General features: G+C 35.2%; 1 protein-coding gene across 3 annotated transcripts in view; it reads right to left on the bottom strand.

Moving 5' to 3' along the window:
* Positions 1-25019, bottom strand: part of RELN (reelin) — a 508320-nt gene that overhangs the window by 344445 nt on the left and 138856 nt on the right. For all 3 annotated transcript variants that reach the window (XM_003896435.5, XM_017957037.3, XM_003896436.5), the window contains exon 3: positions 16400-16535. In XM_003896435.5, coding sequence (XP_003896484.1) covers positions 16400-16535 — 136 coding nt within the window. The remainder of the gene's footprint in view (positions 1-16399; positions 16536-25019) is intronic.

The following is a 25019-nucleotide window of genomic DNA, read 5'->3' as shown; positions in this document are numbered from 1 at the left end:
ATAACATAGGTTCTACATGAAAATAATTTTATCTAACATTGCAACCATAATTCCAGGGATCTGTAAGACCAACATTCTCTATTCTCCTTTCAGTGGGCCTTGAGAGGCTTCTCCAAACTTGGGGATCATGTAAGCTACAATGACACTGATTTCTTGAAGATACATCCCATAATTGCTCCTTGAGTCTTCCTCTTGGAATAGAACTGCTAACTCACAGACCACTATTTTGTAAAACAGCTCAGATTACTTTTCCTTGCTTAATATTTCTTTTTTTTCCTTGAGACAGAGTCTTGTTGTGATGCCCAGGCTGGAGTGCAATGATGTGATCTTGGCTCACTGCAACCTCCACCTCCCAGGTTCAAGCGATTCTCCTGCCGCAGCCTCCCGAGTAGCTGGGACTACAAGCACGCACCACCATGCCTGGCTGATTTTTGTGTTTTTAGTAGAGACGGGATTTCACCATAGTGGCCAGACTGGTCTTGAACTCCTCACCTCAAGTGATCTGCCCGCTTCGGCCTCCCAAAGTGCTGAGATTACAAGCATGACCCACCACGCTCAGCCCCTTGCTTATATTTCTTTGTTTGTCTACATATTGATTCTGTTTTCCACTCTTCTGCTTACTCATGTATACAATATCACAATTCATTCACATCAAGTTAGCATTTCACGCTCTAGAACAGTTTTGTGTCCCCCATAAACTTGAATATTTCACTCTAAATCCTCACTTCTAGGTGATTTATAAAGCCATGAGTTGAGACCAAGGTCAGGCAGATACCCAAAAGAGGAGGACAAGGATCTAAATATGTGGCCAGGACCTCTCTATTTGAGATAATGCTCGCTTTTAATTTAGCAAAAGCAGAGATGGAGGTGAAAAAGACTTTTACTCAGGTGAAAAGGACTTTAAAGGCTTTCCTAAATGGTAGAAATTGTTAATATTAATCATGCTCACATTTATGTTTGTACAAGAAACCATGATGTCAAAGAAGAAATCTGTAGGATTTCCTTTGTGAAACGCTTAGTTATATTTATATTAAAATTTTACTTTCTCAGTGAAGACTACATAGACTATAGAATAAAAAGTGCGGTGGCTCACGCCTGTAATCCCAGCACTTTAGGAGGCTGAGGTGGGCAGATCACCTGAGGTCAGGAGTCTGAGGCCAGCCTGGCCAACAAGATGACACCACGTTTCTACTAAAAATACAAAAACTAGCGAGGTGTGGTGGTGTGTGCCTGTAGTCCCAGCTTTTGGGGAGGCTGAGGCAGGAGAATTGCTTAAACTGGGAGGCAGAGGTTGCAGTGAGCTGAGATCGCACCACTGTACTCCAGCCTGGGTGACAGAGTAAGACTCCATCTCAAAAAAAAAAAAAAAAAAAAAAGTGAATTTACATAATATAACAAAGCCAATTCTCACTTTTTAAAAAAAGATCAATATGCAGGCACAATCACCTATCAATCACACTAGTGATTCCACTAACTTATATTCTGTTATCTTACAAAAGAAAAAATGGGAATTTTATATTCAAAGTATACAGTTAAAAATATCAAAAGATTTTTTAAAAATAAAAGTATCAGACTAAGAGGTTTACTCATTATTAATTAATACTAGTTAGCTGCAAGGCTATGCATTCCAGGGAGCTTTGGAAAAGAGACAGAATGTGTCGCTTTTCGATTGAATTAGTGTGCCTTACAAAATAAACATTTAAAAGGCATTTATTGAAATTCAACCATGAAATAGAAAATATTGCAAAATGAGAGACAATGTTTTCTTAATTAATGTGATGACTGAGTAATTAGAATAGTGATAGGAACCTGGCATTATCTTATGAGTAATTATGAAACATTATTATACAAGACTCTTACTGTTAAAAGTTGAAAAGTTAACTACTATTAGTCTTTGTAATACTGGCCTTGATACAAAAATCATATACAGTTTTATGCATACGTCTGAGCTTTCCATTTTATCAGGTTGACTTCATAGTTAACCTTAACATAAAAATAACATACTTTCATAATGAAAAGAGCATTAGTTACAAGGTTGTTCTTCACAAAGCTGTACAACAGTGAATACTGGAAACAAGCAAAATGTCCAGAAATAAGACAATGATTATAAATACATTATAATACATCCACATAGAATTTGAACCAGATGATGTTGTAGATGCATATTTATTGGGAAAACACTCATAATGTAATGTAATGTTAGGGTTTGTTTCAAGCTAGATTAGAAAATAGAATGTATAATAGAACACCAAGTTTGTAAAAAATAAAATTGAACACACACATATTTATTGGGAAACATACATAATGTAATGTTATTTACTTTTTTAAAGCTAGGTTAGAGAATAAAATGTATAAGAGAAGCTCAAGTTTGTAAAAACTAAAATTCAACACACACACATATCTAGAGAAATATACCCCAAGATACATATTTTTCTTATTTCTGGGATAGTGGAGATATGCATACATGTGTGCATATGTGCAGATGTCAGTGTAACTGTGCGTCTTTATACATACATAAATATTTGCTTAGCTGTATTTTATGTATATAGGCATTGCTTTCATAATCAGAAGGTAAAATTAAAACTCATTTTAAAATAAGTTTTACTATCAAGTTTAAATATTAAAATCGATTCTGTTTATGACATATATTTATTTACTGAAATTCTTTTAAATTATAAGTCTAAACTAAGACATTTTGCTTTCTAACCCAAATGTGAAATACAGAAAGACAAAAAAAAATTAACTCAACACTTTTACAAAAAAACAAAAACAAAAACAAAACTCAGAAAGATACAATGTCTGAAACAGTTGGTAGTGGGGTAAGTATATATTTCAGATATCATACAACCCTTGGATTAAACAACTTAACTTTTTAAAGAAAAGCTTGGTTGGGAGTTACCGAAGTACAATATGGAATTGAAGTTACAGAATAAACACTCTTCAAGAGAAGTCTCTGATTCCCTTTGATCTTTGGAGAGGTCATCTCCTCAGGCTCCAAATGAGCCATTTAAAAATCCTCCCTTACTATATATTTGTATGAGATATCTGATTGCAGAACAAATCTGAGATACATAGAATGAAATATTTATTTTGCTTTTCAAATAATGAAATATTTGAAAAGCAAAATATAATATTTGAAAATCAGGAATTATTTTCACTGATCAGAATTAAAAATCACTAATCAGAATAAAAATCAGACATCCTTTCACTGATGCCTTAGAGCAGTTATTCATGCTCTCAGTTTCTTTTAATAAGTTTCTATTTTCCCTAAGTCCACAATTATTGCTTTAATTCTTAATATCCAAGATCTTTAAACAGAAATGAACACTAAACCCTTGCTCCTATTTATAAGTTCTGGTGATGTATGAATATAGATTTTTCATTTACAAAATATACAATATAAAAATCTCTATAAAACTATCCATTTCAACATATCTTTAAAAAATTTATCCAACGTGGCATTTATTATAAATAAGGAAGTCTGAAAAATATCAGATATTTCATTTAATATCTTAGGGCTACATAGTACCATTTAAAATTCCCTCAGATAAATTTATTTGGATTTATTTATAAAATTATAAAAGTAGTAATAGCATTTCATTTTAACACCAGAAAGTAATCAATGCCATAGTTGGCATGATACTTAAAAGACCTGATGTTTTCACCTAATGTGATTGTAAGGTACATTTTTCTGTTCCATCTTTCCTTCCCACACACAAATTCATTCCATGTCAAATCTCTTAAATTCCTCTTTTGAAGTTTAAAATTAATTCCCATGATTACTTTTCAATAATCCTCCATCTTCTAAAAATGCAAAATATGTTTATACTTTTTGAGAAATTAGATGACATCCCAAATATCCTATGTGAGTATGTGCTATGCTTTTAAAAAGAAAAACACTCATTCTTAAGAAAAAAATAACCTATTAATCAAGGAGTCTGGTTCTGTAATTAATAAGAACAAGGTAACAATTTGCTTTAAGTATCCATTCATAATGTTAAATCAGTGTTAAATCATAAAGAATTTCCATGGAAATATACAAGACATCCACCTTGATTTTAAATGAAATTCATTATGAGCAGCTCTATTATACTGAATGGCAAATGAATTCTTAATAATGAGGCACTTGATGTGTTATCCAGAACTGGGGTTGACAAGAAAACCACTTAGCTTCACTTTCTAATAATATTATAGCAAGTAACTGAAAAAAGCACACACACACACACACACACACACACACAAACACACATTTAATTTTCAATGGAAAACTTTAAAGCATGTTTATCAAACCTCTAAAAACATTTTTATTCATTTATTTTTTAGTGCTTTACTTATTTGTAAAAAAAAAAAAAAAAGTCATATCAAGAGTAATTTAAACAATACTGAACTTTTAAAATATAACGTTTTCTCTGTAGATTTGTCTAAGGTTTTGCTATTTTACAAGCTCATCTTGCCCTTACCATCAAAAGTCCATAACAACAGATGCTACAATAATTAAAAACCTATCACTATAGACTCTTCCATCACATTACAGACTAGGAAAATGAAGGAGGTTTATGGGTGTCCTTGTCTCACTTTATCCACCTCTTCGTGGTTGATGTGTAGGCTTTAATGTGTATCCTTGCACCTCTCCTTCAGCAGGAAGCCTGTCTCTGGGGATCACTTGCAGAAAATAGGACATTGAGTCCATAATTAAAGTAATCTCTTTCCAGGCAGATGCTGCAGTTGGCTCTGTTATCACATATTACAAAAGGCATCTTGAGGGTTATAAAATGTGCAGCAAATAGCTTTGGAGATGAGAAACAGCAATTTTTCATCTAATTTTGATCCATAGACATGTAAGTACTGTATTGCTACTTTTTGGTTTTGAGCCAAATAACTATTATGGTGCTGAGATGAGCCAGGCGGTAACCAAAATTAAAGAATACTTTAGCTTTTATCCTCAAAGTGAGAAAAGCTCTTTTGTAACCATCTTTGCACTTAGCAAATAAGGATGCCATCTCAAATCTGAGCATTAATGCCTGCAGGCAGATTTAGAAGAAAGGCTTATATGGCTTAGCTTTACAGCCACACTTTCAATATATTTACTTAGGTTAAAACCAGGGGTTGATTAAGGGACCTACCATCTTTGCTCCTTTGCAACTACAGTGTACATTTTTAATTAGAAGGCTTTTTGCTGTTTATCTTTCCTGTAAAATTTAGGACATTGCTCTTTGAAATATATGTCAGCCCAGATAACGAATATGCTCATGCTATTCATAATCCCTTCTATAAATACTAATAGTGGAAATACATGGAGGAGATTTGACTAACACATTTTTGTTTCCAGCTTTGAACTCGTCAATGTGGATAACCAAAACCTCACTTTAATATTGTGAGGTGCTAAAATACAGATGGAAATAATAATTTTATTTAATATTTCTCAGTGCTAAATAAAACATCAATATGCACTGATTTAATTTTAAATAGGTTATCTTATAATTCCAGAAAAGATGTGGCTTACATTTTTTTATTTCCTCAAATTGTTTTTCTTTTAACTTTGTGATTCATGTAAAGTTTTACATGAATTCATGCCATCAATTTAAAAATATTATTAATATTAACCTTTTAAATTTTATATTAGTCTAAATAGCATTCAAAAACCATAAAAATCTAATTTAACTATTTATACTCTAGCATATTTAAACCTTCATAATATTTAGAAGAGGAATGTATGCAATGTTATTTAAATTAGTAAAGAAAAACTAACCGCAAATCAAAAATTCAAATTATTGATAAAATTTTGTTAAATTACCAAATTGGTATTTCCAGAGCACCTAAGATACTGTAATATAAAGCTAGCTGTCAGCAGTACATGCCTAAAGGTAGAAATGGCAGAGTATAAACTCTAATTCTATAACACAATCTTCTGGCATATTCGTGCATTTTCCACTCATGTAAGCATGTATTCATTCATCTATTCAACAACTGTTTAAGGAATTACTTTGCCCAAATATTTTCATAATACTACCTGCAATTGAAATACTAGAGATACGTACTGAGTATTCTGCCACCTGAAAGACAGGTTTCAATTTTGTATGTTTCCTTCAACTTAGTCCACACGCAGGTTATTTCATTCTTAGGTAATTGTCCTTTTATCCCTAATAATTTTTTACTTATTTTGTCTGTTATTAATATAGTAACACTAGCCTATCTTTGGTTAGCACTGGCCTGGTATGTTTTTTTCCATCTCTGTACTTTCAGTGTTTTTGTGCCATTATGTTTAGTTTTATCTCTCAGAAACAGCATATTGCTGTATTTTTGTAATTGCATTCTGAAAGTCACAGTGTTTTGCCTGGTGAATTTAATCTGTTTATATTTATTGTAATTGATAATTTACTTAAAATTATTTGTTATCTTATATTATGCTTTATACTTCTATGATTTTTTAATTTACCCTTTTCCTTTATTCTGATGTTTTAACTAACTGTTCTTTAATCCTTTGCCCTTCACCTCCCTATTTTTGAAGTTATAATTTTATTTTTGTTCTTTACATTTATATCTCTAACAATCAACTGAGCCCATAACCTTCTTGCAAAATAATTTGATGACATTAGAAAACTTTAATACTGATTTCCTTTTTCCTCCAAAGTATACATTAATGTTGTTTCATATATTTTAGTTATACGTTGCCTTTAAATTCTATCCTAAAATAATTACTGGTATATATGTTATACGTAAATTTATTTGCATGTAAAATGCTGAGAGTTTCTAATGTTCTTACTAATTTCTTTACTCACTATTAATCATTGTATCACACTGCAATTTATTGTATCCCACAGTTTCCTTCTGGGTTTGTTTTGTTTTTACTGAAGGGCATCCTTTAAAAATTTGCTTTAACATGTGCTATGTACAGTAAAAATATCAAACTTACTTTTTAAAAATATATCTTGTTTTGTTTTCATACCTGACTGATACTTTATCTAGGTACAGAATTCTAGGAGGACAATTCACTTTGATGATATTGTTCCATTGTCTTCTGGCATCTCTTGTTGCTGATGAGACCACTGTCAGATTAAATTTATAGGTAATCTGTCTTTTCTATTTTGTCACCTTTGATGTTTTCTGTCTTTGATATACTGAAGGCTTATCATGACCTGTATCAGTACTAATTTATTTTATCTTGCTTAGATAGAAAATACACACATCTTCCTTAGTTCTAGAAAATTTTCTGCCATTATCTCTTCAAATCTGTCTCTCCTTCTAAAACTTCAATTAGTTGTTAATTTCTTCACTTGGAGTTCTGCACAGATTACTAATGTAAAGCTAGATTCCACCTGTTGAGGGTTTTATCTTCTTATAAGTACCTTATCTTGAGCAAAGGCTCCACTCAGATGACAAAATTCTTTGCTGTTTTCCTAGTCAGGTTTCAATCAGTGGGCCCAGTTCCAACTCCCTCTCCTTTCTTATCTCCTGGTGTCTTTTAAGAGGCTCCTGACAATAGCTCTAGGCCCCACGTAGGTTAAAACTCCAGATCTAGGACCTAAATCAGGTTTAAGAGATGTGTAGGCCACCACAATGTCAGTTCCTATTTCTTGACCCAGCTTTGATATATCTCCTTTCTTCTTGAAACCAGTGTGTGTGTGTTTGCTTCATTTTAGCTAGAGGTGCTATTTTATTTCAGTGGGAAGAATTTCTGCTATGCCAATTCAATCTTCCATGATGCCAGAAATCCTCTACGAATGTATTTTTATGTGTTTGAAATTGTACCACATAAACAAATATTTTGTTTATGTCACTTGATATTCCAAGCATCTCTCATTGCTATACTATCTTCATAAATACTAATTTTTAAAAGCAATACAAAGTGGTAGTATAGGATGGTGGTTTAAAGAACATGTTTTAGATCAAAACACACCTGTCTTTGTGAGCTCTTTCTTGAAGCTCTTCTTTCAATAACAGGTGGTTCTAGGAGAGTAAAGGAACTTAGTAGGCTGCCTGGTATACCAGTACTCAATAATTAAAGTTTCTTTTTTTATTATTATTACTATTATTACCATCATTATCATAAAATGGAGTTTCAAATTCCATTAATGTTCATTTTCATATTAATAATTAGTCTTCCAGACTAGCTATTTTTAAATATTAGGTACATGACAGTAAGTTTTCATGCATAAGGGCACATTTGAAAAGATGTAGAATCTAAAACCTTGTAGCAGGGAAGAGGAAGATCAGCAAGGGGAAAGCAGGGACTGAGATCCAGGCATAGGGGCAGGCAGAGGAAAATGCCTTAGCCCAAGGCAGCCAAAGAGCAGCACTAAGTCCTGGGCACTGTAAGGGATGATAACTAGAGGCAATTCTCACTTGTCATATTTGGCTACCATTGCCCATAAAATAAAAAACCACAGAAACTGTTGCACTGGCAAATAAAACTAAAATGAACAATTAGGTAAGCAGCTCTTTCCGTCTTATTTGGTGAGTTTAGAAGTTATGATGGTTCAAGTTCACATAACAATGGCAAAAAACTTAGTTTTGCTTTCTTCCTTCTATGTGTCCTTTGAATTGCATGGTTAATTTCTGTAAATGTCATGGTAATATTTGGGGAAAAGATAACTCAACATATTATCTAATCTTATGCAATACAACAGAACTTTCTGTAATAATGGAAATGTTCTATATTTGTGCTGTTCAATAAAATAGTCACTAGCCATATGTGGCTACTGAGAACTCAAAATGTGGCTGGTACAACTGAGGAACTGAATTTTTTATTTAATTTTAATGAATTCAAACTTAAATAGCCACACATGGCTTATAGTATCATGTTAGAAAGTATGGTGCTAAACAAATTTTAGAATGTGTGTATGTGTGTGTGCTTATATGTGTGCTGTGGTTTAAATGTGTACCTCAAAGCTCGTGTGTTGGAAACATGATCCCCAATGCAACAGTGTTGAGAGGCAGGACCTTTAAGAAGTGATTAGGTCATGACAGCTCTGCCGTCATGAATGGATTAATGCCATTATTGTGGGAGTAGAGTAGGTACCTCAGGAGTGGGTTCCTGATAAAAGGATGAGATGGGCCCCTTTCTTCTTTCAGGCATGCTCAGTTTCTGCCATGTGATGCCTTCCACCACGTTATGACACAGCAAGAAGTCCCTCACCAGATGCAGCCCCTTAATCTGGGACTTCCTAGTCTCCAGAACCATGAACCAAAAATCTTCTATTGTTCATAAATGATCCTGTCTCAGGTATTCTGTTACAGAAGCACAAAACAGACTAAAACAATGTGTGTGTGTTTCTGTATACACACATACATGTCTATATATCTAAATAGGTCACAGAGGACAAAAGTTCTTTAAAAAATTCTTATCTGAAAGAAGCAATCAGTTTTATTTCACATTTGTAATAAGACTTTAGTATACAGAGACTTTACTAAAAATAGAGCTTAATAATATGCTGTTGCTAGTATCCAAATAACTATACTGGCAAACCATAGAGTTGTTGCTGCCATGGGAAAAATTTATTCACCTGTTTCTCAGACGTCTTTGTCATCAATGTTTTTGACTGTGTAGGCAGTTTGGAAAAATGAAATTTCACATTTCTAAAACTGGTTTAATCAATTCTAATAATAGGGAAATAACCCAAATCTCTGCCCACACCTCATATAAAAAATTTCTACTCGATTTAGAGAACGTCTAATAATTATAATAGATAAAAATTTTAGATTTACTGACTTTGGTCTTTTTGCTTTCACAAATGTCCTATGTGGTTTCAAGTAAGAAGTGCCAAGTACAATAGTAATCCCATCTTAACCACAAAGCCTTGTAATAAGGCACATCTTGTGGATACCAAGTTCAGTCCATTTACTTGAGTGATCTCCATAAGTTCTCACACCATTACGTTACATGAGAGGAAAAGAAAGGAATAGGTTGTTTTGCTATAGCTTTTTATTTTTTTTTTTGCTTCTAGGTTCAACATCAGGAAAAAACTAACACTTTTCTCTAAAAAATAAAAAAGCAGAGATTAAAAAAAGGAAGAAGAGCAAATCTGCTAACACAACTATTTGCTACAGCATAAAATTCCATAGAAACAGGTACTTCTTTGGACCCTCGTTAAAAAATATTTTATTGCTGGAATAGAAAGTTTTCCCACGGTAAAGCAGTTCCATTTCTCTGATGGTCTTATGATTTTGATGTAAAGCAGCATCCTGGGGAGATGCCAGAAGATTCCCCTAATATAACCTGTGCTGTTTATACCATGACTTCTTGGAAGGAGGAGGAGACAGGAAAGGAGAAAAGAGGGGGGAAAATGAAGGGAATAGCTTTGCTCACTGAATGTCTTAAAATAGATATGTTGTACAATTAATATAAGAAAAATAATTTTTTCAAGCCCTCTTGGAGATGTATTGACATATTTTATCTCAACCATACTTCCTAAAATTAAAAACTAAATCCCTAGGAAGCATTCTGACCTCAAGCATTTGACCATTTGCCAAAGTGTTGACACATAAGAACACACATTAGTCCCTGAACTTAGACTTTCTCCATGTTCATGCCTAACTGGCTATTTAAATGTGATGAAAAACAGGGGCCTATGAGGAAGTAAGAACTATCAGTTAGGATCCTAGTTATTTACCTTTAAGGCTAGACAATATTTTTTTTTACCTTGTCATATAGAGGTATATTTTTAAGCAGCACTGAAATTGTCTCAAGTTGGGAGATGTCCGCTTAAAAACAGAAAACCAGACCGTCAGAAAAAAAAAAAAGAAAAAAAAGACATGATTTAAAAGAAAGATGAAATTTCCCCTTTAGAAAACAGCATATCTGGTTTTATCTCGGTGCATAGGTACAATCATTTCAGACCTAAATGGGAGGTAATTTACTTTTGCAGTAAGCTATGTATAATCTAGAAAGTAAAAGAACATTTGTATGCATCCATTGTTGGCATCTTTATCCATAGGTATGAATGCACTTCCAATAAACACACCCATGGGGGAATCCCTGATCTTATTTCAAATGTTTAAGTAACAAGGCAAATACATCTGTGATGTGTCCGTCTGATGAAAGGAAATAAATGGGCAACCACACTATATTTTCTCAAGAATTCTCTAGACAGTCTTGAATGGCTCTCATCAAAAATTAAAGGCATCTGAGATACACTCAAGGCAGCACTTCGAATCTCTGCATCTGTATTATTATTTTGAGCCTGGCAGGTGTTCAGAAAGTGCTAGTGTCTTCAATTTTTTAAATGATTTTTTTTGCCTTCTTGTTTAGTGTACTTTAAGAAAACTATCCCTCTAGGAGATACTTCCTTTAACATAGCAAATGTTCAAATATGATCCTCTTATGTTCCTCTTTGCTGACCTAAGTTCATTATTTGTCCATGCTCAGTATCTTAAATAGAATATTGCTTGGTTTATTCTGTTTTCAGTTTTGAGAAAGTTCACATAAGATTAAATCATCACTAATTTAGGCACAAACCTGATCTTCTTTTACGTTCCATTTTAATCCTAATATTATGCTAGTATCTCTGTCTAGACAGTTAAACCTAAACCTAATTGTGATGAATTTTGCCTGTAATTCACACATTCCCCATATGAAATCCCCTTGTGATGAAGGATAGGATATGATCAATACCTACATATCATACATATCAATATCAAACCCATGTTTTTCATATTTCAGAATTTTAAAGTGGCACCTCTCATTATTTGAATGAATTCAATAATATTCCTATATTCACATAGAAATATATTTCAAAAGTAGATAGGAAACACATGTGGGTCACCTGGAAAACTTAGAGAGATTCCAATACCATACTGCAAACTCTTATTTAATTTTCATTGTATGACTATTGTATTTTACCATGATAAAATAGACAAGTGATCATTTTAAAGGCAAATGGAGTGAAGTAGCAAAATCACCTGCTTTGAAACTAGACTGCCTTTGAATCCAGGCTGTGTCACTCACTAGGTGAGTTACCTTAGGCCAGTGATTTAACATCTCTGTCCTTTAGTTTCCTCATCTGCAAACTGAGATAATAATAGTACTGACTTTACAGAATCACTGAGAATTAAATGGATTAAAAGAGGTAAATAGAATAGTGGCTGGCACACTGTAAATTTTCAAAAATATTATTAATGTTGTAGTTGTTATTTTACAACCCGCTTTCCCTGGTAGTTTCTTGCTAATTTTTAGGGTTAGATGGCTTGGAGATTGACTTTCTTTCTTTCTTCTTTCTTTCCTTCCCTCTTCCTCCTCCTCCTTCTTCTTTCCCTTCCCCAAACCCCTTTGGACTTGGGGGTAGGGGATTGATATCCAAGAAGTCTGGATGATTAACTGCCTCTTTTAACTTGAGACTTACTAGTCACTAAAGACTATAATCAGATATAAAACTGAAAACAAATTATACTGCCAAAGGATCTGAATACCCAGCAAACCTTGAATTAACACTTCAAATATAAATTTTATCAACAGGTGTCATAAAAGTAATGATAAAATAATTTTGGTCATTTTTCTACATTTGTACCAGTATAGCCATCACTTTATCCTGAAATCATCCACTCCTCTGTGTCTCTCACTTGATTATTTTTAACAAGAAAGGCCATAAACAGACAGCCCAAATGACTATGTGGCTAAGTGGTTTACCAGTAAAACACAGTTTATTCAGACAACACGCCTCTTACTCTTCACTGGGAAAGGCACACACAGCACATTATATAATCATCTTGAATTTCAGTTCAAATGCTTCCTAATTCTTATTATGGGATTTTAAAAAAAGGATTTTAAATAGGTAACTAGGGTTTCAAAAATCACAGAGTTTGCATCATACATTGGCTGTACTAAAATGAGATTGCAGAATTGACTGTAGTGTCAATTCAACTGCCAGCATTAGAAAGACCATGTAAATGGTAAATGATAAATGTTCATTTCTGGGTTTCTTCCAGTACAACGCACCATCAATTGTAAGACGTTAAAAAATAAGCACTGCCAATTATAATTGTAGGATGCCATCAAATGTAAAATACAACCCTACTTCAGAGGTGCCAAAATGTAAAAAATACCAACAAAACTGTATCTTATAATCAATGAAATACAATATCATTATTAGCTACTAACAAATATTTATTAAGAGCATTCTATTGGTCTATAGTTCAGCATTAGGAACTATTAGGTATATAAAAATATTACACACAGTCCCTGATCTTAAAATTCAGTTAGTAAAACAAGCATGTGGAAAATTAAATAATGGTATGAGTTAACTAATAATATCAAAAAGTCATACAGAATATACTACAAAATCATATAAGCATGGCTAAAGTTTAATTTCTAAGAAACAATCTTTCTTACCTTAAAAAGTAAAAGCCTTAATTTTTGAGGTTAATCAGAAAAGAGAATCATGGTACATTTACCTTCAAATGCCAGAGGCTTTGTGTGTTTTTTTCAGTTTAATATTTAAAATTAACATTGAATATTAGCAATCCTCTTCAAGGATTCCTGGGCACTTGCTAATTACAGATACTAACTCTTATATATAGCTCTACTGAATATGTAATAAATATTATGGTAAAGAATAAAGGTAAAAAATTGCAAAAATTTAGTTCAGAAAATTTCAAATAAATTGCTTCAGTGGCTCATGTTCAATTTTAACTTCTCCTGTACTCTCACAAACTGAGTAGGAAGAGATCAACAAATCATCTTGCCCACAAAGGAAGCAACTACTGCATGTAGCTTTCAACATTATCATGGCTTATGATAAAAAGGACTTAACCATTTGTCAAGAATGTTAAAAAGTGCAAACTCTATCATCAAAATTATACTGAGAGATATGGGTGAGGATGTGTAAACTTTTTTGTAGTCAGTAAAACCTCTGACTAAACTGTATTTTTCTGACTAACTGCTAAGAAAACATTGTTTGAATTTAAGACTTAAAATACCTAAGTTATTTCTCAGAAGAAAATAGAGTTTTATACCTCAAAAGTGGTGAGATCATAAGCTAACAAATATCAATCTTAAACAGATTCAATTAAAAACATATCTGTTTGGAAGCAGGCAGTTCTTTATTGCTGATATAGATATACTTTGTGTTTTGTCTTTCAAAAAAGCAACTTTTATTTTACATTAAGAAGTTATTCATGGCAAGAATTCAATTCATCCTTGCAAGTGCCAATATGCATAAGAGAAAGCATACCAAAAGAGTCAGTGATCACTATTAAGTTAAAGGTAATGACAACAATGACCATCATATAATTCAAGGGGAATTTTCTTTGACATCTTATATATAAGACACTAGCAACTAATGGAGAATCAAAAAGAAATATGAATTTGTCCCTGTCCAATCTAACATAAAAGACAATAACTTAATTCAAACAATCATATAGTAAAATATAATCAGCACTACAATAGAGTTATAAGCAAAATGTGACTATACACATCAATGTTGTTGTTGATACCTTGGCAAGTTTTACAGAAGAGTTGGAATTTAACACAGGTCTTTAAGAACAGGTAAGATTTTAACAATTGAGGTTGAGACTGAAAAGCATTCCAGGCCAAGGAAAAGGCATGGAGAAAGTTATAGAATCTGTAGGGAACTGTAGGAAGGCCTGCCAGTTCGGGCTCCACCAGGAGGTGCGTGCCAAGGGAGATAAGAGAGAAGATAATAAACAAAGACACTGGAAGAGCCTTCAAACCTATGCTAAAGGTTTGGTCTTCAGAAAGGAGTTTTAGACTTAGCCAAATTTTGAGTAATCAAGGCTGCACTTTCAGAAGATTAACTGGACAACAATATGCAGGATATACTGAAGGAAAAATGGGCTAGAGGTGAACAGGCAGACAAGTTAGGAAGCTACTGCAATCATCTTAGCAAAATGTACTGGAAGGAAAAGGTTCACTTATGAAAAACTTTCTGAGGGAGAAAATGATGGGTTTAAATATCAACCAGTTATGTGAGATGAGTCTGATGTTGGCAGCTTGGGTAACTCAGAGGATAGGCAGAAAGAGTATATATTTCAGTGATGTCTGACCCGTAGAAACCCCAGACACTGAACTGTTTGTCATCAAGAGGGAAGAAAAAGCAGTGGTAAATTTTAGAGTACACAGGTTTTATGGGATTTTGTCTGAGCAGAAAGTCTGAAGAGAAAACCATTCAAGATGCCTTCCAGCTCTACTTTGCTTGACTGCCCATAGAACAGCTGTTTCTGAACTGCCTTTGACTTTACACCATTGGCTTACTCATCTATTTGACAAATATTTAGTGAGGGCTGACTATGTGCCAGGGACTGTTCTAGACAGTTGGGACAAATCAGTGAAGAAAACAACAACCACCAAAAACCAAAAAAACAGACAAAAAATTCTTGCCTTCAAGGGGCTTGCATTTTAGTAGGAAGTGACAAATGAGAAACAATGTTTGTAACTAAATAAGTGAAGGATATCATGTATTAGAAGTTTAAAAATGCTATGGGGGGAAAAGGAACCCTGAATAAGAAGGATGAGGCATGGTGACTGTGGGGTAGGGATAGGGGTTAGGGGTATAGTCTCTATCAAGAGATGTCACAGTCACAGCCTTGGAACCATAGTATAGTGTTTATCTAAGGATGCTCTTGAGAACACTGCTCAAAACCTCCTCTAGTTTCCTCTAAATGAAAGCACCTGGGAGAGCTGTTAGGTTCCTGTAGAGTACCTGACTTCTGGCCACCACGAATTCCCTAACCGATCACATTTTCCTCTTGGCACTAATGGCCAGAAAGCTCAAAGCTAAATTTGTGGTCTTTTTCCAAAAGGTAGGTAAGGCCTTATAGCATGTTGTAACCTGTTTTCACCATATTTTCTGAACATTCATTTTCCAATTGCCCTGATTTACTCGATTATTTTTGTCTTTTAAATATTGATATTTATTGCATATATTTATGGAGCACAATGTGATGTTTTCATATATGTTTACATTTGTGATGATTAAATCAAGCAAATTAACATATCCATTACCTCACATATCATTTTTTTGTGATGTGGATGTTTAAAATCTCTTTTAGCAATTTTGAGATATGCAATACATTAACTATAGTCACCATGCTGTGCAGATCTCCAAATTTACTTCTCCTAACTGAAACTTGGTACCCTTTGAACAATTTCTCCCTGTTCCCCAGGTCCCCTACCCTCCTGTCCCACCAATTCACTTACTTTTATTTTATTGTGTACTTTTGTCAGCTAAAATCCAATTTAGACTTTTGGAGGTACACATAAATATGCAAAAATAAACTGCTAAATTTACTTTTTAAAAAAGTTTTAACTTTTTTTGACAAAATTAGTGACTTTAATTAAGGTTAAATCTGTCAAAATAAGACACTAAATAGTTACTCTATATGTAATCCCATGAGAAGTCCTAAGTATTTGCCTTCTGTACGTATTGCAGACACTTTGGGTACTCACATGAAATTAACACAGCCTGTGCCCGCAGGTGGAGCAATCCAGATGAAGCTGAGGTTGGTTGTGGGCAGGTGACTCACGTGAGAGGCCACCACACTGCACATAAACTGGTTACCAAACTGGTGGTCAGACATGATCCCTGAGAGAAAGGAAGGAGAATTGTTACAAAGACAACAAAACAAACATCTGCCTATCATGGCATCACAGTATTTCTGAATATTTTTCTTTCATGTTAAGGTTCTATGCTATTTGGCTTCCCAAAAAGTTATGTAATTTTTCACTTTTTATTGCTACAGGGAAATTAATCATTTAAAATATTATTGTTAAAGGAGTGACCTGCTGGAATCATTGCTATAGTATTTGCTTTGCCTTGATTTTGTTGATTGGTCTTTGCCTATCACCAAAAACCAACAGGACCAACCTGCAGTTGAACAAGGTTAGGTTTATTGGAACCGTCTGCAGCAAGAGAGACCAAACGGCATAGGGAGGTGGGAGGCATCTCAGTAAAAGGATGTCAGGAGAGGCTTGTTAAAATATTTAGGCTTGTGTTAGGTTATTTCAGAGGGCAGGTTGATCAGGTTTGCCTGGAAAACTCCCCAGTCCTATTCAGGAGGTTTCAAGAAAAGGTCCTTTGCCTCTGGATTTGGGGCTATCACAAAGTAGAGGCAATCTTTTCACTGAGTATCTTAGTTTGTTGTTGTTGTTTTAATCTCAGAGGCATGAGGAATGCGGTGAGGCTAAATCTGTGACTGGCAGAAAAGCAACAGCAGTCCTATGTGCATAGAGGGGGATGTTGGTCACTTTTGTGGTTTGCTTCATGTTCTTAGTCTTGTCTGTGTTCAGGTATGTTACAGAGCGGTCTTGATTTTGCCTTATAACATCACAGTTGTAAAGTGGTCTTGTGTAATGTCGATGTTCTGTGAATTGTTCATGTTCAAAATGAGAACATCGTGGCCTAGCTGTGAGCAGGTCAGCTCCAAGCTGAGCTATCAGGGGATGCTTTTCTTTTTTTCATAAGGTGATTATCTTAGGTGTATCTCAGATATAAAATAGTAATAAATAACTCAACAATTAAAAAACAAACAACCAAATTAACAAATGGCCAAAAGACCTAAACAGTCATCCCACCAAAAATGATACACAGATGACAAATAATCATATGAAAATATATTCAGGATCGTATGTCAGTACAGAACTGCAAATTGAGACAATAATGAGATACCACTACACTCATATTAGAATGTCCCAAATACGGAATACTGACAACACCAAATGCTGGTGAGGATGCAGAGCAACAGAAAGTCTCATTCATTGCTGGTGGGAATGCAAAATGGTACAGCCTCTTTGGAAGACAGTTTGGCAGTATTTTTACAAAACTAGACATATTTTTACCATATGATGTAGCAGTTGTACTTCTTGGTACTTATCCAAGTGAATTGAAAACATATGTCTGACAAAAACCTGTACATGGATGTTTATAGCAGCTTTATTCATAATTGCCAAAAGTTGGAAGCAACCAAGATGTCTTTCAGTTGGTGAATGGATAATGTGGTACATCTAGACAATGGAATGTTACTCAGCACTAAAAAGAAATGATCTATGCAGCCATGCAAAACCATAAAGGAAATTTAATATGCTTATTACCAAGTGAAAGAATCCAATCTGAAAAGGCTACATAGTGTGTAATTCCAACTGTATGACATTATGGAAAAGGTAAAACTATGGAAACAGTAAAAAGATCAGGGGTTGCCAGGAGTTAAAGAGGGAGGTAGGCAGGATGAACAGAAAGGGCACAGAGGATTCTTAAGGGAACGAAACAACTCTGTATGATACTGTAATGGTGGATATGTGTCATTATAAATATGTCCAAATGCATAGAATGTACACACCAAGAGTGAACACTACTGTAAACTATGGACTTTGAGCAATAATGACGTGATGATGTAGGTCACTGATTGTACCAAATGTACCACATTCTGAGGCAGGATGTTGACAGTAGGTCAGATTTTTTTGTGTGTAGGGATGGTGGGTGTATGGCAACTCTGTGCTTTTTATTCAATTTTGCTGTGAACCTAAAGTTTCTCTAAAAAATAAGTTTATTTTTAAAAAAAATTACTAAAAGCTTTGCCAGAAATGGGAAGTTAAATTTTAAATTTCTTTCATTTACTGGCTCTGTGACCTTGGACAAATGACTTACTCTCTTTGAGATCAGTTTTCTTGTCTGTAAAATGGAAATACCATGCCCTCTATACCTTAAAGTTGCTGTGAGTAGTAAATGACCCAATACATATGACCGCACCTAGTATCCTATCTGGAAGCAGTGGGCTCTCACAAATGTTGATTTTCTTCCTGCCTACCAGAGTGATCTTTCTAAAATACAAACTTGTTCACACTGTTAATATTTCCCTTTAAAAAACTCTCAACGACCCCCCCCCCTTTTTTTTGTTTTTTTTTTACGACGGAGTCTCCCTTTGTCACCCAGGCTAGAGTGCAATGGTGTGACCTTGGCTCACTGCAACCTGCAATCTCCGCCTCCCGGGTTCAAGCGATTCTCCTGCTTCAGCCTCCCGAGTAGCTGGGATTACAGGTGCCGGCGGCCACAGCCGGCTAATTCTTTTTGTATTTTTAGTAGAGATGGGGTTTCACCATGTTGACCAGGCTGGTTTTGAACTCCTGACTTCAAGTGATCCACCCACCTTGGTCTCCCAAAATGTTAGGATTACAGGCGTTAGCCACTGCGCCTGACCAACTCCATATTGTTTATAGCTGCACTGTCTAATATGGTAACTGCTAGCCACAGCAATTATTTAAATTAAAATTTGATACAATTAAAAATTCAGTTCTTCAATTGCACTGGCCACATTCCACATGCTCAATAGCACATGTGGCTCATGGCTGCCACACTGGACAGCACAGAACAGAACATGCCCATCATCACAGAAAGCTCTATCGATGGCACTGGCCATCAGTAAGACTCTGAATAATTAAGACTCTGAATTTGCCTCTCACTGCCTTCTCCAACCTCAGCTTCAGCACTTTCCACCCCCATGTCTTGCCCATCCTCTTGCACTTTGCACACCCAAAATACCAAATGAACCCTCCTCTATCTTCGTACAAGCTGTACCCTCTACCTAAAATGCTCTCTCTCCTCCACTGCTCTCAAACACCTGACAGATCCTACATGAAGATGTGGCTCACTTTCTGCTTTTTCAAGCCTCTCCTGTCCACTTCCAAGCAAACCCAGGTAACTGCTCCTATAGGTCCCCACTGAATCTTTTACTTAACTCCAACGCAGCACTTAGCCCAAGGCATTTGGAATGTTCTGTTTCCTAACTTTCTTTACTTCTTAAGCACCTTAAAAGCACAAAGCAGGTCTACTAATCCACACTCCTCTAGTATCTAGTACCTTACACGTAGTCAAACATTCATTTTTGTTATATTTTGGCCTTTGGTCTCTTGCTTTCCTTTGAAAGGATTCCTCAACCCCCAAGATTTAAAAAATATTCTCCTATGTTTTCTTTCTACTATTTTATTTTCATATTGACATCTTTAATGTTTCTGAATGTTATTTTGTTGTGTGGTACAAAGCAAGGATTTGACTTTTCCCTAAATGGTCCTAGGTTCCCACCATTCTTCCCCTGGCATATCACGTTACTCTTCACAGGTTTCTCTGTCCTGTCTCACTCCCATGATTTCTCTGAAATGATTTCTCTGAAAGGCATACATGATCACGTCAATTCCCATGACATCTCCTTAAATGGCTCCCATCAGATTCTAGAGAAATACTAACTTCTTAGCATCAGTTAGAAGATGTGGGACAATCTGACCCCCACTTGCTCTGCCTGTACACGCTTGCCATCCTTTGCGAACCAGCAATGCCATCACTCTCAAGCACTAGTGGCTGAGTCACCCTTGCTCATACCTCTAAGCACATGCTCTGCTTTCAACACAACAGGCCCCAGACTTTTGCTCTCCTTCCACCCATTCTTCTTCTCTACTAGGCTAACTTCTATGTGCTGTTCAAGGCAAGGCTCAATGTAGCCTTTGTTTAACACCAAACATTGAGAGAAGTCACTTACTATGCTAGGCCTAATGATGCAATCTGACATGGCCCACTCCTCAAAGACTTTCCTCACTGCCCCTCCCTCTCTCACTGCGCACTTGCTGCCCACTCACTGCCCCTGCCCCATGTTTGGATAGGTTTCCTCCCTCTGTGGCATCAAAGCAGTTCATACATCCCTTTATCACAGCCCATGACCATCTCCCCAAGTTGTCCATGAGGGATACCGCCTTTTATCTTTATATCCCAAGTGCCTGCCACAGTGTCTTGACATACCACAGATTCTCAAGAAATGTTTTCTGAATACACAGAAAGGGTAAAGACTGTAATAAAGAAAAGAAGAAGTAATTTTGGAATAAATACAACTTATAATACAAATTATTTATTCAGGAGCAGGACTGAAAAAAAAGACGACAGAAATTATAACACACATTTCACATTAACTAAATGCAATAGAATATTCTACAGTATAAAGTTGTTCAGCATAGGTCATAACTGGTCTAAAATATAGAAAAACAAATCTACGTTTTGACGTATCCAAATGTTCTTTTTCCCATGCAAGACTCTATGTTTTTAAGCTGAATCCTGAGACAAAAATCATCAAGCCAGAGAAATCACAAGTTTGGGGAGAATACGAGAGTCCCAGGAAAATCACAGAGTGCCCAAGGAGACTCAATAGGGTGACTCAGGAGCTGCCACTCCCCTCCGGTCAGGCATAAAGCAGGGATCCAGTGTATGGAAAATGACAAGTCTACAGGAGTCTGCCTGGCCAAAAAGGAAAACAAAGTCCTAGCCACAGTCCTGTGGGAAGGGAAACAAATCGAACAAAATAAGGTTTCAGCATTATAGAGCCTTAGTAACAGGACTTATGGTCAAATGCTTCCTGATTTCTCAAAACCCCTCTTTGAAAATGAGTCAATGTCTAGGCCACATATTGCTTGACAATTTTATAAGTTGCTACCTTAATGCCCTACCTTGGGTGAATATGCCATAGAACGATATTCTTGCAATCTAACATTCTAGCATAGTTCTCCCAGTTGGCTGCCCGGTGGCATCAGGAGAAGAGATTTAATAAATACTGTTACCCAGAGATTCTGAGTTAACTGTTTTGAAGTATGGTGTGGGTATTGAGATTTTTTTAAAGCTCACCAAGCAATTCTGATGTTTAGTCAATAATTTGTGTTAAAAATGTGCCTTAGTCCTGGCTAACACGGTGAAACCCCGTCTCTACTAAAAAAAAAACAAAAAACTAGCCGGACGAGGTGGCGGGAGCCTGTAGTCCCAGCTACTCGGGAGGCTGAGGCAGGAGAATGGTGTAAACCCGGGAGGCGAAGCTTGCAGTGAGCTGAGATCCAGCCACTGCACTCCAGCCTGGGCAACAGAGCGAGACTCTGTCAAAAAAAAAAAAAAAAAAAAGAAAAAAAAAATGTGCCTTAGTAAAATGTGTAGAATTCAGGACTTAGAGTAATACTATTCATATCATGATGGTATCAATGTGCAGTTTGAAAACAGCCAACAATATCTTACATAATGTCTCTGGTGGTAACACAAAATAACCTATCCTCTCATTCACTAATCCTAAAACCATCCCAAACATGTATTCTCTGGACTTTTCTATGCAACTTCAAACACTATGACTATACAATGGTCTTTGCTTTTTTTTTTTTCTTTTAACATAGAGCACTGGCATATTATATTGCAACACATTGTAATTGGCACTTTCTTTGAGAACATGTAAACATTGGCCAGAGTTGCAACTATCAGAAATAGATTTATCTAAAATCAACCAGCAGGAAGAAAATTATTTACAGAATTCCTATTTTGCATCAAACATTGTGTTAGGTTCTATGGAGGTATATAAAAGAGAGAACATAGTCCTTGCCCTGATATGACTTGAGTTGGGAAGAAAAAACTGGAATAAACTAACATCTTAAATAAAGCAGCTAGAAAAGAAGTAAGTGCTACTTGGGTGATATTGATAAAAAACACAAAATAAGAGTGAAAAGTTATTAATAAGGACAATTATAACAATGACAGCTAATGCTTATTAGGCACTTACTATGACCCGGCACTACTCTAAGTGCTTCAAAAATACTAACTTACTTAAGACCCTTCATACCCTATGAGGTAGGAGTGTTAGGTTCTCCATTGTACTAATTAAGACACTGATAAAATGGAGTGATATGGTTTGATACTGTAATGTCATGTTTAATGATAATTCCCAGTGTTGGGGGACAAACCTGGTGAGAGGTGACTGTATCATGGAGGTGGATTTCCCCCTTGCTGTTCTTGTGATCTTGAGTTCTCACGAGATCTGGTTGTTTCAAAGTGTGTAATACTTCTCCCTCTCTCTCTCCTGCCGGCCATATGAAGATGTACTTGTTTCCCCTTCACCGTCCACCATGATTGTAAGTTTCCCAAGGCCTCCCCAGGAGAAGCCTGCACAGTTTATAGAATCGTGAGCCAATTAAACCTGTTTTCTTTATAAATTACCCAGTCTCAGGTGGTTCTTTATAGCAGTATCAGAATGGACCAATACATGGAGATAAAAGAATCTGTTTATGTTCATTCAGCAAGTGTACAAAGTAGCCTGGATTCCAGTCAGTGCCCTCAGTCAGAAATGGCTCCTATTGGAGTGTGAGACTGGAACTGAGTCTTAAAGAAAAAGCTAAGATTTCCCATATTTGTTTTTATTTACACAAAGCAGCAGAGTATAACCCAGAGATGGTTACCTCAGTTCTGTCACACACTACTGTATGACCTCTCTCAGGGCACCCCCTCTCAAGCTTCATTCTGACATCTCTAAAATGCTGGTCATGATCACTAAGACCCCCTCCTCATTGTAATCTCTGAGTACAATTTAAATGAATACAAGAAAAATGGGAGAACATTACACAAAGGCAGAGATAATGAGCAAGGGTGCATACATAAATTGAGAACTAGGAGAATGAGAGAACTCAGAATCAGCTTCTCATGTGCTATGAAACACAATTTACTGCATCCACCATGGTGATCTTTTTAATGCCTTTTGTACCATGACAGACATATACCACCTAATTAATATACGTAAGTTGGAAACCATTCTTGGGATAACTAAAATTTTGAATTTGATAATAAATTTAAATTTACATGCAGCTTTCCCTGCTGCATGCTGAATAATAGGATCCATATTGAATTTTTATTATTATTTGGAAAAGGGAAAACAGGATCTATAACACAATAATTTAACTACACTTTTTCTCAAAGAGATATGTACATATAATGTATATGTGTGTATAGTGTACTTATAATAATGATTTTATTTTCATTGCTTTGGTTATATGCAAACTTATGCAAAAAATGTTCATATGAAACTTCTGCCCCAGAGAAAGAGGCTATACTTTTTCAAGAGAATTGAGAGAAAGTAAACAAGTCTAATGTGGCTCTCCTGATGTAGCTCTGGGCAAAGAAAGTGGAGTTTATCCTTCAAACTCTAGAGTTCTACAAAATTGACAACTTTTTTATTTTCAGTAAGACTTTAAAGCATCTATTGTTCCAAAACGTTTTTCTTTTGCATATTGTGTACAAAAATGTTAAAAATAGAATCATAACTTTGCTGTAATCTCTGTACCAACAACCAATACCACTCTGTAAAGCCATGAGTCCTTAATGAAGTATGGGGTTTTAAATTCATTGTCCTACAAACCGTGGGTATCTAGATATCAAATATCAAATATCTGTCTTCTTTATCAAAGTTGTGGTTGAAGGATAGGAATCAATAGCACAGTATCCTTTATCCACATTATATTTCAGCAAGATTTGACTCATAATGTCTTTAATTATTTTAAAGTTGCCCCCACACTCTCTTTTAAGACAGTGACATATATTTCTGTGCCTTCCGGGATGTCATTTTCCTTGACAAGTCTTCAGTTATTTTAAGTTTGTGACTAAACCTTGTGTGAACCCCATTTTCCCCCAGGAATACTTTTCTGTGCTTTTAATGTGCACACTTTGGGTCTTCAAAACCGTAACTAGAAGTTCTATGATCCCCCATCTCTACAATAAAATGTACGTATGTTCATAAAAATGTAGGCTACTCGCTTCCAAGAAACACACTGAATATTTTATTACCAAAAATAAGCAACCTATTGATAAAATTACATATTCATGTTGGGTCAATTCTATATTTCAGAGATGAAAGATGTGGATTACTCAAATCTCTTTAGTTTATAATTTGCTATGGTGAGTGTTAAAGTGGGTGTAACAAGTCCTGGTCTATTTTTCATGGGTTTCAAGAATGAAGACATCTGTAGATAGGGTATCACCAAACAAAGGGCAAGTACATTAAAATTATGATTTTTTATGTGAAAAATATAACCTCATATATAAAAATGACACAATTGTAAAATAAATGTTTTATTATTTCAAACACTTTCAGAAAGCTTGGTACAATGTTTTGTCAGGAAGTTTAGCAAAGTTATTACCTTATGTCTACATAAGAAGTGTAAGCTAAGAATGGCACAAATATTTAAGATGATTTTCATTTCCTTTCCTTTTCATCATTTGCCTCTTTCTTTAAAAGGG

Source organism: Papio anubis, chromosome 4, assembly GCF_008728515.1.
Source record: "Papio anubis isolate 15944 chromosome 4, Panubis1.0, whole genome shotgun sequence".
Classification (NCBI taxonomy): Eukaryota; Metazoa; Chordata; class Mammalia; order Primates; family Cercopithecidae; genus Papio; species Papio anubis.
Note: the sequence above shows the minus strand (reverse complement) of the source record. Positions and strands in the feature narration are given on the sequence as shown.